We start from the raw sequence: 16,614 nt of genomic DNA, 5'->3' as shown, positions 1-16,614 counted from the left end.
TGTGTTGTTTACCTCTTGCAGGCCTTGTGGTCACAATGTGAAACATTTTGCATTAAATAAAATAATAGCAAATTAAACTTATGATTTTTGATGTTTTTTTGCATTAAAGCAGCGGCAATTTTGTCAGCCATCTTGGATTATATCTACATATGAGGTCACTGAAATATATTCTATTAAAATCCTAGTGTGCTAAAACATATATTTAGCCACGAAAAGTACACTTTTATGAGGTTCTAGGCAGAAGTTATCCATATTTATGTATTTTCCATCCAACCGGCGGCCATCTTGAATTTTGAGAATGCCACAAGGTGGAACTCGTGGGACTTTATATTGTGGGCATCCACATGGTATTCTGAAGCTCTGTGCAAAAAAATCAGCTTTCTACTCATTTCTTCTAGGTCCTAACCTAATGCTCCTGGGCTAAGAGTGAGGGAGTTTGTTCCAGAGGCAGGAGAAGAGGAATGAAAGACTGAAGGTGAGCAGAGAGTCCTGGAGGCAGTTGATTTTGGCAGTTGCACCAGAAGAGGGTTGCTGGTAGATCTTTGTACGTCCTGAGGGAATATTTGGGGGACAGAGCACAGACAGGGCAGGGGGAGCAAGGCCGGAGAAGAGTCGGTAGAAGACAGAAAGACCACCAACCTGCCTTTGGTGAGAGAAAGGCTCTCAGAATCAGCTTCTTCACGGGATATTCCAATGATTTTGAAAGCTTTGGATTCAACAGCGTGAAGCCGAGATAGGTGTGAGGCAGGAGCACCGGCCCAGAGGGGAGGGCAGTATTCCATTGAGCTACGGATGAAAGCTTTGTATGTGGTAAGGATCTCAGAAGTTCCCAGAAAGCACCTCTTCTTGCTTTTGCTGAAAACACTCCCCAACACTCACTGATGAACCTCTGAAAGTTTGACAAATATCTTTTCAGCCATCTCTGAGAAAATGGTGACAGACACACACAAAGACAGACAGACAAATGGCTCTCTTATAGTATAGGTTTTTGATACCTCGATGAATCCACAGAACAAATGTGTTTGCCTCTACTGTCTGCAAAATCACACGATGTTCGACACTACTCAAAATTAACATCATGAACTGGTGATCAAAGAAACATATGTCACAATAATAATTTGTATTTTTTCTCTCTGAATGAATGAAACCAAAAATGAATCTGTGGTGGAGCGTAGGAAGGGGATTGTTACGACATATCAATTGTCCGAGGTTAGGGAAAAGCACTGGCAAGTTCATCAGAAAAAGAACAAAGAACAACAAAGAGCTTGAATGATTCATTAAAGTACTTGATTCCACAGGTTAATCTACTATAATTTTCGTTTTCTTCGTGTTCAGTTGTACAAATCGCTCAAAGGAAAAATAGAAAAAAGAAGAAATGAGAGTCTGGCTGTGTTGACAATCAATCTGTGATGTATTGTTTGTTTGGAACACAGACTTTTGCTTTCTGCAAACATCAAGTCAAGTCTGAGCACAACACTTCCATTTGTCTCTCATACCACGCAACCCACCTATACACCTTGCCCTCACTTCCCAACAAAATTTAACTGAACATAACTGAATTTGCAGTGATTTCCCTTCTCCAACGGGATGGCATGCTCTGTAATGCACTAAACTGAATGCAAGGCAAAGGGATGGATGCTTTTGATTGGATCCTTGTCTGCCTGGAATCAAACTCAACTGAAACAACGGGAGGTTTGGAGGAAAGTAAATGTTCAGTTGACTTGATTGTGCACAGGACATCAAGGACCAGTACCTGGGCTGCTGACTGTACATGTTCTTCTGTGACACAATCTCTGCTTTGGCCTCCAAAAAAGAACGCGTTATATCGCTTACCAATTAGCTTACTTCCAATCATCAGCAAGGTCATGGAATTCATCATCACAGCATCATCAGTCACTCAAACCTTTGGATCTCACTCTCAGTCGTGATCACTCTTGGGAAAGCCACATTTCAAAGTTGGCCTCCAAAGCCAGACTCCAGACTGGCAAACACAAAGCCTCCAGACTGGGCATCCAGTAGTGCAAAGTCCCTCTTTGGCACATCTGAGGTCCTATCCACCTGCAAGGCTTTCATCCGCAGCTTGATGGAGCACTGCTCTCCCCTCCGGGCTGGCTCCCCTACCTCACATCTTGCTCATCTCGATGCCATGAAAACAAAGGCTTTCAAGATCATTGGAATCTCTCACGATGAAGCTGAGCCCTATCACTTCGCCATCGCCGACAAGCCCGTGGTCTCTCTGTCTTATTCTGCCTCATTTCTGGTCTTGCCTGGCAAGAAGTGACACTTAAATTCCTTCGGGCCCAGGTTGAGTGCTCCAATTCTGATGAGTTGACCAATCATCGGCTCACTGGAATCCACACAAGCCTGGTGTTGGCTTATAGGTTATAGGTTAAGGCTTAAGATCTTAGGGTCTTGAGTTTGAGCCCATGTTGTGCCGTTGAAATAACACCAGGTGGGTCGACTCAGTGTTGCTTTAAAAATACTACACTACCTCGGGTCATCTCCCATCCTGACGCTTAACATGAATTCCATCGTGACGGAATCACCATGTGCACTCTAATTTTGAACATACAAGGTAATTATCTTGAATGCTAAGAAGAGCAGAGAGAATTCAATTATATGTATTGAACCAGAACTGTCACATGGCTACAGACGAGTACGACTCTCAGTGAGGCTTACCCCGGTCAACAAAATTTGTTACCCAGAATAGTCTTGTGACGGAATCACACGATGTGGACATGGTAAACAGACATGAGATTTGATATAAAAACTCTGCTCTGTTAGTGAACACAAGGTCTAGAAAAAAAAATTCGGACGTCAACAATAGTACTGCTTTCCTATCGCAGTCTTATTGGTAATGCAATGCAGAAACTGCAAACTATAGGTGGCAGACCAGGTAATGTGACGGAATCACACGTGGGTGACGATTTTCATGGAATTCATCTTAATCGTTATTACCTCCATTAACCGTTCCTGACCGAACCCTCATACTTACTGCTTTCAGTGTTTCCTCCCCTCTTTTGCTCCTTGTGCCCAATTGTTTCCCTGCTACCTGACTGTCAATTCAACCTTGCTCTTCCATGAGCCTTGTTGTTGTCGTGAAAAAAAATTATACTGTCATTCACCTCTTCATCAAAGTAATCCAGTCATTCCACAGGTTGCATTAGCATGCTAGGACATTGTGACACCACCTGGTTATTTTACCTCACACAAACATCCAGCCCAAGAGCTCAAAAAATAAATCTACAAATATAAAGTGGCATGCAAGGAATTGAGGCATGGATATGGATAAGGTAATGTAACCTGGCAAAAGCGGAGCACAGCAAGCCAAGGAAGGCGACCGAAGAGCCCACAGTCGCGGTCATACGTGGGCCAAAGCGATCCGTTGTCATCGCAACCAACGGAGACCCACCAAAGATCACCCCCATGGCCAAGCCTCCCACCCATGCTGGAATGGAAGATAAGGAGAAAAGCAGCACATCAACAAAAAATGGGTACAAAAGTGAATTGAAAAATGAAATGTGCCAAACGAATTGTCTGAAATTGTCCGTGCATTGGCAATTCACGTAGTTACACAAGAAAAGGTACATCAAGTTTAGAGAAATTGTTACCAGTATGAATAAATCAATCAGTTTCCAGCTTGTACTAAACATTATCAGATGAGAAAACAGGACCGCAGGCCGAGCAACTGCCACAGGAAGTAACTTATTAACAGAGCACAGAAATCCACGAAAGACAAACTTCGCCAAATACCCACCTATTGCATGCCGAGCTTGTGCTTATTTTTCTTGTTTTATACCTTTCGCTCATTAGAATTGCTCGGCCTTCTCCGTTTAGTCATTAGGGTCCAGTCTACTCCGAGTTTGGTGGCGGTTTACACAAAATGGCCTTGTAATGGCCTTGTACTAGCCTTTCACGGTTATCAACCAAGGGTAATAACACATAAACACTCCAGCAAACACCCAGAACAGGTTATTGGCACAATCGAGCACCTAATCAACAAAATTGTACATTCGTCTGCAATAAAGCAAGACTCGGGTAATCAAAAGAACAGAGTACATGGAAAATGTGCATCCGACCTACTCAGCATTTTAACAGCAAATTGATTGGGGTTCTGAGATGCAAGGCCACAAAGTCACAAAGTGTATGTGGCACAACGGTGCCCGATCCAAACAAATACAAATGAACCATCCTGACCTAATTTCTCACTGCCTACCTGAAGGAATAAACTAGAACGGCACTCGGTAGATTGCATACCTCTGCCAGGCTGAATGAACAGTCTACGCTTTGTATCCCATTGATAGGCCGGATCTGAACCAAAATCGAATTGGCTTGTTCATGTCACCTACCCATCAAATGCACCAAGCTTTGTTATAATCCATCCACAACTTTTTGAAATATCGTGCTACATATCATTATTGGCCCTAGCCTAGTGTTAGAGTATACAGCCTGGTGTTGGCTTAGCGGTTGGGGCGCCGGCTTGGGATCCTAGGATCCTCGGTCCGAATCCCGGTCGATCGCTGAATTAATGCCATGTGGGTTGACTCAGCCTGTCATCCTTCCGAGGTCGGCAAATTGAGTACCAGTTCATTGGTAATTCCCTGTGTGTCGCAAGAGGCGACTATCAGGGCTGGCGGCAGGAAGGGCATCCGGCCATAAAACATTGCTTCAAAAAGGGTACCACGGTGCCAGAAAAAGGCCAGCCCCTGCTCTGCGGGGGAAAATGGCCTCTAAAGGTGGTCTCATATCGTTGTTGGCCCTATCTATCTCTTAATGGTGAAGAATCACTTCAAAAATCATAGCATCTGGATACGAATCCCCATCTTCACCAAAGCAGGATCAAAATGCCTCCATATATGTCCACCGAGTTTTGTCCGGAACGTTTTGAGATATCCTTCTCACTATCAGACAGACAAAGAAAGAGGGGTGAAAGCATAACCTCTGCCCATCTTCAGTGGCGGAGGTAGTAATCCTTTGGCTTCAACATGGCAGGATTTCACTATGTTCCATAACATTATAAAGGAGAGGCCTTACTCTGATGAAGGGCACCAAGTCAGATTTATTTGGCTACCCATGGTGATTAGCATACCTTTGTCAACCTTCTGTAGATATACCACCTGTTGTTCGAATTGCCCACCAACACCAGCCTTGACATAGTCTACTCTTAGTTTTTTAACAAGACGTTTTTAAACAAGAAACAAACAAGAAAAACAAGATGTTTTTGAAAAACATTCTTTTCCTTCAGTGATAGATACATTATGAAACGGCTGCCTTTGAATTTGAGCAGGTTGAAGCAAATGTTTAAAACACTGAAATTATGTAACATTATGTTTGTGGCATGAGTCACACACAGTGGTGGCACCTAAAGTTACATGAAACTGGTTCAATGACAAATCGTTTGGCGAATACAACAAAAACATTGAAAAGAGCGCAGTAAGGAGTGGTAACATCCCATTGCATGTCCATCTTTGTGCACAAATTCCCATGTCCGCATACGAGTAAATGCGCACGAGTGAGCCAATTACAACGGATGTAGGTTCAAGTGTGCTCTGCTCATGTGAACCATATTTTCATATCGCATAATGGGAAAAATACCGTATTTTTGTATCGCATACTGGACTGGATAAATTCAGCACCCAAGTAGTTAATGAAGAAGCAAGTGTCAAGGTGGAAGAGCTTCTGACAAATAATACCAAGAAAAAGTCAAAACCTGTTTAATGCCTCAGAAAACGAAGGGGTCATTCAACTGAATTGTCAGATTTATTCTGCATACTCAAACCTGGGACAATGCGCGAGTTGGGAAATGATGTAAGCCGCCCCAGAATGCTCGGTGCGCGTGCGCAGAACTACCCGGAAACTGCAGTGTAAAGTGCGAAGTGAAATAAATTGTGTCTTGGATAAGGATTGTTACCTGGAATGGCTACTCACTCACAAAGCTTCTAAAAGAAGTCAAAATACTTGGAAAAGTACCTGAGAGAAAGGGCTGTACCTCTGCACAACTAAAGACTTGGAGAATACTCTCAGCTTAACAAATGGGCATCTGCTGGTAGTACAAACTCCCGACAATGTGGGCCTGTGCAAGGACCGAGTGGACGAGCGTGTGCTACACAAACCCCCCGACAGATCGCTACCAGTGAATGGATTGTGTATCTGGATTAGGTGCTTTTAAACACTAATGGGAAGGACATATCTGGGACTTGTGAATGTACAGACCAAGTTTAAAATGATGATATTTACTATTAATCATGTTAGGAGGGTAGGGGAGCTACGGGAGCCGGGAGGACTGTTGTAAATATACCTTATTGTTTGTTTGGTCCTGTAGCCACAAGATAAATTGTACTAGATTTTTGCATCGTCAGCTAAAAGTTGAAGCGTCCGTCCATCCGTGCGTGTGTGTGTGTGCGTGTGTGTGTGTGCTATACCTGCGGCCGACACGAGCTTGTACTAACAGGCAAAGGTACGAACCCGACACCTCTTATCTATATAATAATAGCGTAAGGACTCGACTTTGTTATCCCTTTTACGCCGCACCCAGTGACCCGATGCCCACGGCACTAATGGATTTACGATCTACGAACCGCACTCTTTGTTTATCACGTACAGACATATTCGAAAAATCTGAATTAGCCGACGTTGGGGCCCAAAAGCATCCGATTAACTGCCGATACGACGCCATCTTACGACGCCATCGTATTGGCGTCTGCTGGGCGAAGGCGAAAGCAAGCCGTCCACTGAGTGGACAATCCAGAGCATGCATTTGTGCCGGTGTCGGCGATCGTTGTTCATATACGCACTCTTCATTCTCATCTTTCTTCCTAACTCTTACTCGGACAAGCAAATCCCCTATGCCATCCATAATGGTACACTCTATCCATACACCACATCCTCCCTTCCGTGGATGTTCCACGGGTTTCGGCTCGTCCATGAATATTTCTCATATTTTCTATATTTGCGTGACTCCGATTTGCATTCAGGAACAGAACAATTATGGATAACCACTTTGAAATTGCTACTCCTTCATTTAAATACTGAAAATTATGTCAAAAAGACTATTTGAATTGCAGATTTTATGCTAGTAACGGCAGGTTAAAAGTTCCCGGCAAGCAGAACTGAGTACACGTCACATGATGCGCAAAAGGCCTCATTTAGCATTCATACGCCATTTTGAAAGTCGTGTGGTGATGTTCCCTTTTGGTGTGCTGGTTATGGTGACGACATTATAAACCAGGACAAAAAGAAAACTCACGCACAGGTAAAACACAATAACGTGTTGTAATGAAGTAGGGTTGATGGGAAATCTTTCACGTCGTCTCTCCAGGAGGCCTTAAGATGGCGTCTGATGTTAATCGCACGGTTTGATGAAGGGATCCAGCTCCGTGAGCCTCATATGTAAATGTGCCAAAATAGTTAATACAACGGACAACAGACGTAGTGCCGTGTGTGCATTATGTTTACAATGTTTGCCACGATGACAAACGAATAATATAGGGAGTCTTACAATGTGGTATAAATGTAAGGCTCGATTACCGTGCGTTCTGACGTAGTGTGCGTTTTGACGGGCTTCATTAAACCTCACTATTATCCGACATACGGTTTGATTTTTTGAGGTCCCTCGTCGTCAATAACACTCGACACAAACAAAACCAAAGGAAATCTGATGCAACAAACCCAGGCAGTATATAATCAGCAGAGGCTTACAGGCCTAATGTGTCAGGCCAACCAGAAAACCAAGATGGCAGCCATATCATTTTGTCTTGGTGCTATGGTGGGTGGTGTCAAGCGACAGCTGTGGGTGCAGTCCACGAGCTGTCCGACCAATGGGTGCACATTAAAAAAATCGACTCCCAACAATTTCTGGTGAAACTGCCAAAATCAAGACTCTCTGCTCACCTTCACTCTTTCATTCCCCTTTTCTCCCGCCTCGGGAACAAACTCCCTCACTCTCTTCAATTCGTCTCCTCCCTCCAGGTCTTTAAAACAGCTGTTCACCACCATCTCTTATCTTCCCCCAACCAAAACCTTGATCTTTTCTACCCCCGTTAATTCACCCCAAATCCACTTTTCTGAAATACCGACTTCTTTCCTGAAAGTCCTAGCAGTGTCCATGTGTTTTTTTTTTTTTTACCTCTCCCACCCCCACCCCCTTCTCATGACCCTGCCCCCTTCCTATGCCCCCTCCACCCAAGCCCTCTCCCTCCCACAGATCTCCCGATGTCCCTGCTCTCTAATGTTGTACTTGTGTGCATCCCTCTCTCTCCCCATCTTGTCTCCCGCTCCCTTTATCATATGTTTTTTGTGTCAGTTTGTTTTTATGTGATCAATGTTAGCTCTTACACGAGCCTCGATCTTGTACACAAAAAAAACAAACAAAAAAAAGACCCCAGCAGCAGCAACAACAACAACACCAACCTCTTGTATACCTGCGACTAAAAAATAAAGTTTTTTTTAGATGGACAGAGGTTATATTCACCCTCATTTATCTGTTTGTGAGCAGGACACCGAAATAAATTATGGGAGGATTCGGACGAAACTTGGGGGAAAATTTTGGAATGTGACAAGGACGAATTGCTTTGATTTTGGTGAAGATCTGGATCCGGATCCCAGACTTTTTTCTCCGCAATTGAGAAATAGGGCCAAAGTCATGTGCATAGTCCAGCGCATGCTTGTTGTGCTTCTGGAGGACCTTTGTGCCTTCCCTGAGGAAATATGTGGACTGTTTTAATGATTGACTTTCTTCTTTTAGCTCTGCATCTGATGCTGTCCACAAAAGCTGCCAGTTTTAAGAAGACTTGGTTGTGCCTCCAGGTATACTCTAGGTTTTTACCCCCCTTCATCAGATTTGTTCCAATTGAGAATTGGTCATAGATGGAACATGTGATGTAGCTAAATGCAGAGGGATGCCATGTGCCATACATTGTTCCACACTAGCGATCTTTGCAGGGCATCCTCTCATCCACTGTCCCTGTTCACCCTGCTGGGCTACTTTCTGCACTCGATTAGAGTCTTCTTCTTGTCTGATTTCTGCGATCACAGTGCCCCTTCTTTCCTTGGAAGTTTCTGTAAACCACCGTTTAACTTCATCATGCCCAACTCCCCTGCATCCTATTTTCTCCCAGTGTTTAGTCTGGGTAAATTGCATTTCACTGCAGGGTCCTCGCTGGGTTTTTGAACATCCCAAGGGGCCTTTAACTCCCAGCTTTGTATTCCTCAACAGGGATTTGAAGGGAAGTCCTAGTTTAGCTTCTTTGAAGTACATGGCGACATTGCTGAGACAGGGTGGTACACCCAGCCATTTGCTGATGTGGTGTTTGATCTGACTTTCCATGGATTATACTGTGCTCAAAGTGATTTCATATATCAGCAGTAACCACAGTCGTTTTGCAATCAGCATGAATTGCAGAATCCAGACCTTGAATTTTCCAAATGCTTGGATTTGTTGATGGTTTGATGGTTGATGGCATATCTGCCCATGCGCTTCAATGGTTGCTCTGAAACTGTTGGCATCACCTGACTGCCTTGTTTATTTGTCCAACATGCCTTTCCTGATCAATAGGCTCCTGGACTTTGCAAAAGCTTCTTTTCCTCACAATTGTGTGATCCATGAAAGCTTTCGTGGGTGGCATGTGTAATCCTTCGCCTAATTGCACACCTTTGGGGTTGGTCTCAGCTACTTTTAAGAGCACCTGTATTGCTAGGACGAACAGGATGGGAGAAATTGTACGTCCCTTTGCAATGCCCACCTGCATCTGGATCCATTCATTGGTGGACATGTCAGTAAAGAATCGCAAGTGGAAGTTCGAAACGTAGCTTTTCAACATTGATGCGACTGTTGCTGGTACATGGTGCAGCTCGAGTGCCTTCAAGCACCATAGGCATTTGCCTCGTCCAACCCGATCACATGCAAGTCCAACTTCTGTGCCTTCACTTGCCGTATTGCCCCCCATACCACGGTTGCATGTTCCATGCAGCTTGATATTCATGGAACGCCTCCTTTCTGCACCAACGTGTCAACATACCTATTTGCCATAAGGTAATTGGTGAGTCGGTATGCTAGCACTGAGAAGAATATGTTTCCTTCAACATTCAGCGGGGACATTGGGTGAAACTGGCCAATGCCTTTTAAGACTTCTTTTTTTGGAATGTACAGTGCATTCAGAAAGTATTCAGACCCCTTCACTTTTTTCACATTTTGTTATGTTGCAGCCTGATGCTGAAATCGTTTAAATTCATTTTTTCCCTCATCGATCTCCACTCAATACCCCATAATGACAAAGAGAAAACAGGATTTTAGAAAGTTTTGCAAATTTATTTTTTAAAAAAACTGAAATATCACATTGACATAAGTATTCAGACCCTTTGTCATGACACTTGAAAATTTAGCTCAGGTGCCTCCCATTTCCCTTGATCATCTTTGAGATGTTTCTACACCTTGATTGGAGTCCACCTGTGGTAAATTCAATTGATTGGACATGATTTGGAAAGGCACACACCTGTCTATATAAGGTCTCACAGCTGACAATGCATATCAGAGCAAAAACCAAGCCATGAGGTCGAAGGAACTGCCTGCAGAGCTCAGAGACAGGATTGTGTCGAGGCACAGATCTGGGGAAGCCTACAAAAAAATCTCTGCTCCATTGAAGGTTCCCAAGAGCACAGTGGCCTCCATAATTCTTAAATGGAAGAAGTTTGGAACAACCAGGACTCTTCCTCGAGCTGGCCGCCCGGCCAAACTGAACAATCGGGGGAGAAGGGTCTTGGTAAGAGAGGTGACCAAGAACCCGATGGTCACTCTGGCTGAGCTCAAGAGATCCCGTGTGGAGATGGGAGAAACTTCCAGAAGGACAACCATCACTGCAACACTCCACCGATCTGGGCTTTAAGGCAGAATGACCAGACGGAAGCCTCTCCTCAGTGAAAGACACATGAAAGCCCGCTTGGAGTTTGCAAAAAAGCACCTAAAGGACTCTCAGACTGTGAGAAACAAGATTCTGTACTTGTCAAAAAATTTTGTGTAGATTTGTGTAGATCAGAATTTTTTTCAGATATTGTTGTGTTACAGCTTGAATTTAAAATATAATAAATTGAGATTATTTTTGTCACTGATCACATAATATCCGATAATGTCAAAGTGGAATTATTTTTATTTTTTTCAGAAACTTTTTACAAAATAATTAAAAGTGAAATACAGAAATATCTAATTTACATAAGTATTCAGCCCCCTAAGTCAATACTTTGTGGAAGCGTCTTTGACAGCGATTACAGCATCTGTATCAGATTTGCTCATCTAGATTTGGGAAGTTTGTCCCATTCTTCCATGCGGATTTGCTCAAGCTCTGTCAAATTGGATGGGGAGCATCAGTGAACAGCAATCTTCAAGTCTTTCCACAGATACTCAATGGGATTCAGGTCTGGGCTTTGGCTGGGCCTGGGCCACTCAATAACTTTCACATTCTTGTTCTGAAGCCATTGCAGTGTTGCTTTGGCTGTATGCTTGGAGTCATTGTCCTGTTGGAACGTAAATCTTCAGCGCAGTCTAGGGTCATTTGCACTCTGAAGCAGGTTCTCCTCAAGGATTTCCCTGCATTTGGCTCCATTCATTGTTCCCTCAATCCTTATAAGTATGGCAGTCCCTGAGAGCACAGAGAGCGCAAGACCAAAAGGGAGGCAGTAGAATACAGAAAGGACACTAACCTCTCCGTGATGCAAAAGAAACAGGTCTGGACACTCCGTTTTGCACTCAGGGGTTTCATGTAGTTCTGCAAAATACCCGGTGAATCTCCTCTGCACACAACCTTGCACTATGTGCAGGACTAGGCCTATATAATCTTGATGACCACAACAATATTCTGGGCTTTCAATTAGCCTCCACTTTAGCAATTGGTGAGCAGTCATTGCATGCAGAGTGAGCAATTGGTTGAGAGCACTCCACTGACACCGTGTTGATCAAAGCTCTGGAGCACCTGCGTAGGGTCTGGTATTAGCTGGTCATTTGAAACTGATGCCTTTTCACATTGCTGGCACTCTGCCGTTCATCGCTTGCACTTTCTCGTCGCTGGCACTCTGCCAGTCATGTTGGCTGCTCTCATTCCCCTAATCCAGGAAGTATTTTGTGGCTTCAGCCAATGTTTTGAAGAGTTCTCTTGATGTTCGTGGATGGGCAGGTTAACGTTGACCTCTATCTTGAGGCATTCTTGAGATGTTAGTGTTCACCTGCAAATATCTGGGGTGTGATGTTTCTTCAGCACAGGTAGCCATGGTGGAAGGTTGACATCAGGGTGCCAGAGATGATTCTCATTGCAGAGTTTAGAAATAGTACCAAGGTGTTTTGTCTCCCTGCTCGCAGCCCAGGCAGGTGCACCGTGCTCCACAGTGGGATGCACTCCAGCAAGGGTAGAAGCGTGAAGACTGCGTGTAAACACTGTAGCATGTAACAAATTCCATGGTGTACAAGTTTATTTGTAAAGTAGTTAACAAGAACCTGTTATGTTTTTGCTTAAGTTCTAAGCATATGGAAGAAAGGCTTTTGGGGGAATTTTGTGGCTCCCATCTGTGATGTGATGGGGTATCATCTGCGATGGGGTTTAACCCAGCAGCCCCCCGTTCAGCCTCCTGAAAAAGCGGAAGAAATTTCTGTTTTTTTCATATATAAATAAAATTCCTGGAAAGCAACATTAAAGTTCAGGACACAGTTTTTCTTGAGTTCTTCAGGTTATTATGCTAAATATTTCCATTTTGATACAAAGCCCTAAATGATTACAACTACTTCAATTTAAATCACAATGTAATGGAATCCCATAGGTGAGGGGTTCAAATATGGCTGAAAGCAACATTAGGCTATTCTAACTCGAAACTGAGCTGGCACTAATGGATTATTATATATCAGCAAAAACCCAGTCGAATTACTAATGGCCTTTAAAGGGGGCAATGGGTCTGCTCCGCTTGGTGAGGTATACATGTGGCACCAGTCCGCACATTGTGCTTCACTCTCAACAGCCTAATAAAAAAAGACTGAGGTAGGCACTCATTAAAATGATACCGAGGAAAAGGTAAAATTATCAAAACAGTTTTTTTTAAATAGGGGCAATACCCCCTGGGTGCTCACCTGGTAGAATAAAGCTTCAACCGACTAAAGGTATTTTAAACTGTATCACGGTATTTTAAACCAATTTCAGTGGTTGCTAGGAGACAGGAAAGCATGGACAATCACACTGACGTAATAATAAGTCTTTAAACAATTTCCTTTCCCACCCTCCCCCCCCTTGTAGACCCCCTCAAACTCCGATCTTTCTAATGCCGTGAACAAGCATTAGTACAACATGGTGAAAGAAGGTTGTGTGTGGGCAAGTTTCATCGAAATTGTGTGTTTGTAGTTTCGGAGGGGAGCAAATACATATTTTGGGGGACAACCCCTGGTAGATCCCTTAGAGCCGGATTTTTTTTAATGCCGTGAACATTTTGTACATCATGGGTGGTGAAGGTTGTGGTCAAGTTTCATCGAAATCGTGCGTGCAGTTTCAGAGAAGCAAGCAAATACCTATTTTGGGGGGTCAAACCTTGACCCACGTTGACACCCCATAGACCCCTTCAGACCTCGATTTTTTCTAATGCCGTGAACACATTTTGGCACAACACAGGTGATGAAGGTTGTGGTCAAGTTTCATCGGAATTGCTTGTGTACTTTCTGAGAAGAAAGGAAATACCTATTTTCAGAGGTCAAACCTTGATCCAATTTTTTTTGATCTGCCCACATCCCCTCCATAATGCTACCTGCCCACAGCCCCTCCATAATGCTACCTGCCCACAGCCCCTCCATAATGCTTCCTGCCCATAGCCCCTCCATAATGCTTCCTGCCCATAGCCCCTCCATAATGCTTCCTGCCCACAGCCCCTCCATAATGCTACCTGCCCACAGCCCCTCCATAATGCTTCCTGCCCACAGCCCCTCCATAATTCTTCCTGCCCACAGTCCCTCCATAATGCTACCTGCCCACAGCCCCTCCATAATGCTACCTGCCCACAGCCCCTCCATAATGCTTCCTGCCCACAGCCCCTCCATAATGCTTCCTGCCCACAGCCCCTCCATAATGCTACCTGCCCACAGCCCCTCCATAATGCTTCCTGCCCACAGCCCCTCCATAATGCTACCTGCCCACAGCCCCTCCATAATGCTTCCTGCCCAAAGCCCCTCCATAATGCTACCTTCCCACAGCCCCTCCATAATGCTTCCTGCCCACAGCCCCTCCATAATGCTACCTGCCCACATCCCCTCCATAATGTCTTTTTCAGATTTGTCCACATAATGTCCATAATGTCCACATCATAATGTCCACATCATAATGTCCTCCATAATGTCCACATCATAATGTCCTCCATAATGTCCACATCCCCTCCATCATGTCTTTTTCAGATTTCAGATTCTATCTCAGAGGTCAAACCTTGATCCAATTTTTTAAAATGCCGTGAACACATTTTGGCACAACACAGGTGATGAAGGTTGTGGTCAAGTTTCATCGGAATTGCTTGTGTACTTTCTGAGAAGAAAGGAAATACCTATTTCAGAGGTCAAACCTTGATCCAATTTGACCCCTGGTCCCTTAGACCCCGAATGTTTTCATGCCGTGAACAAGCTTGAGTTGCAACATACCAAAAATAATTTGTGCCAAGTTTGGTCACAATCCCATCAGCAGTTTTGGAGAAGAAGTTGCAAGTGTTTACGGACTGACGGATGGACGACGCGCCATCGCATAAGCTTCCCGGAACCATGTTCCAGGTGAGCGAAAAATTGGATTGCTCTCAGTACATTGAATGCTGGATTGAAGTATAAAATGTACACAAAAGGCCCCTTGGTCATGTGCAACCACATACGTGTTGGCTTCAAACAGGACGTCATTAACAACTGTAAGGACAAAATTATCAGAATCAAATGATATTGCATGCCTGAAACATTCCCTTTCGAACGTCAGTTGCTGCTACAATTGTATCTCTCGTTGGAGGAGGAAAGGTGAACTAGGTGTGTGCTGTACTTTCACCTCTTAACAGCAATCCTGCAGGGTTACTAATAGATAATGTGCAAACCACTCCTCCATCCTCCCTCCCCTCCCACACCCCCCCATTTGCTATCTCTAACCCTCGTCCTCTACGTTATCTCTCCCACCTCCTATCTATCTCTACTGCCCCTAACCTTGACCTTCTGCCTAGGACTCCCGCCAGGACCCCCCCCCCCCCCTTCCCCTCATTCCTCTCGACTATACTCTTGCCTGTCTTGTCAAAAAAAGAAGTTATCTCCTGTCTGATTCACTTCAGACAAGTGAAAAATGTACACAAAAGGAGGCAAACAGACCAGACAAGGAATTTCCTCCACCACTTTACCACTCCACATTCACTGATGGCAATAAGCTCATGTGCTATAATTATAATAACTCACACTTTGGACTTTTGGAACATCATGTCCTGTCCCTGTTGGTTTGAAAGGGAAAGACAACCCTGTCCGAGACAGATATATTTTACGATACATACAGTAAAATTAAAATAAAATTGTGATAATAAAATTGTAAAATAAATATCCCTATGATTCCAGACTTTTGAAAAACCACATATATATATATCGATTTTCATCCAAAACTCTGCCGGTTCATTACAAATTCCCATTAATAAATACAGAACTAAGAGGCAGAAAATGTAATGAGTGTATAAATGTTCTTTTGAGGTCTCTGTCAGGGTTATCTTTCCCTTTCAAACCAACAGGGACAGAACATATATATATATACAGGACAACAGGGACAGGACAACAGGGACAGGACATATATACCGGTGTATATATATATATATATATATATATATATATATATATATATATATATATATATATATAATATATATAATAATAGCGTAAGGACTCGACTTTGTTATCCCTTTTACGCCGCACCCAGTGACCCGATGCCCACGGCACTAATGGATTTACGATCTACGAACCGCGCTCTTTGTTTATCACATACAGCCATACTCGAAAAATCTGAATTAGCCGACGTTGGGGCCCAAAAGCATCCGATTAACTGCCGATACGACGCCATCTTACGACGCCATCGTATTGGCGTCTGCTGGGCGGAGGCGAAGCAAGCCGTCTGCTGATTGTACAGGCGAAGGCGAAAGCAAGCCATCCACTGAGTGGACATTCCAGAGCATGCATTTGTGCCGGTGTCGGCGATCGTTGTTCATATACGCACTCTTCATTCTCATCTTTCTTCCTAACTCTTACTCGGACAAGCAAATCCCCTATGCCATCCAAAATGGTACACTCTATCCATACACCACATCCTACCTTCCGTGGATGTTCCACGGGTTTCGGCTAGTCTATATAATAATAGCGTAAGGACTCGACTTTGTTATCCCTTTTATGCCGCACCCAGTGACCCGATGCCCACGGCACAAATGGATTTACGATCTACGAACCGCGCTCTTTGTTTATCACGTACAGGCATACTCAAAAAATCTGAATTAGCCGACGTTGGGGCCCAAAAGCATCCGATTAACTGCCGATACGACGCCATCTTACGACGCCATCGTATTGGCGTCTGCTGGGCGAAGGCGAAGCAAGCCGTCCGCTGATTGGACAGT

General features: G+C 44.0%; 1 protein-coding gene across 1 annotated transcript in view; it reads right to left on the bottom strand.

The window, feature by feature from the left end:
• The window catches only part of LOC137428961 (uncharacterized), a 110,069-nt gene that overhangs the window by 68,984 nt on the left and 24,471 nt on the right, over positions 1–16,614 (bottom strand). Inside the window, exon 2 of the mRNA XM_068118881.2 lies at positions 3,304–3,448. Coding sequence (XP_067974982.2) covers positions 3,304–3,448 — 145 coding nt within the window. The remainder of the gene's footprint in view (positions 1–3,303; positions 3,449–16,614) is intronic.

The sequence above is a fragment of the Myxine glutinosa genome, chromosome 6 (genome assembly GCF_964187855.1).
Source record: "Myxine glutinosa chromosome 6, kmMyxGlut1.1, whole genome shotgun sequence".
Classification (NCBI taxonomy): domain Eukaryota; kingdom Metazoa; phylum Chordata; class Myxini; order Myxiniformes; family Myxinidae; genus Myxine; species Myxine glutinosa.
This window is presented reverse-complemented; position numbering and strand designations above follow the sequence as displayed.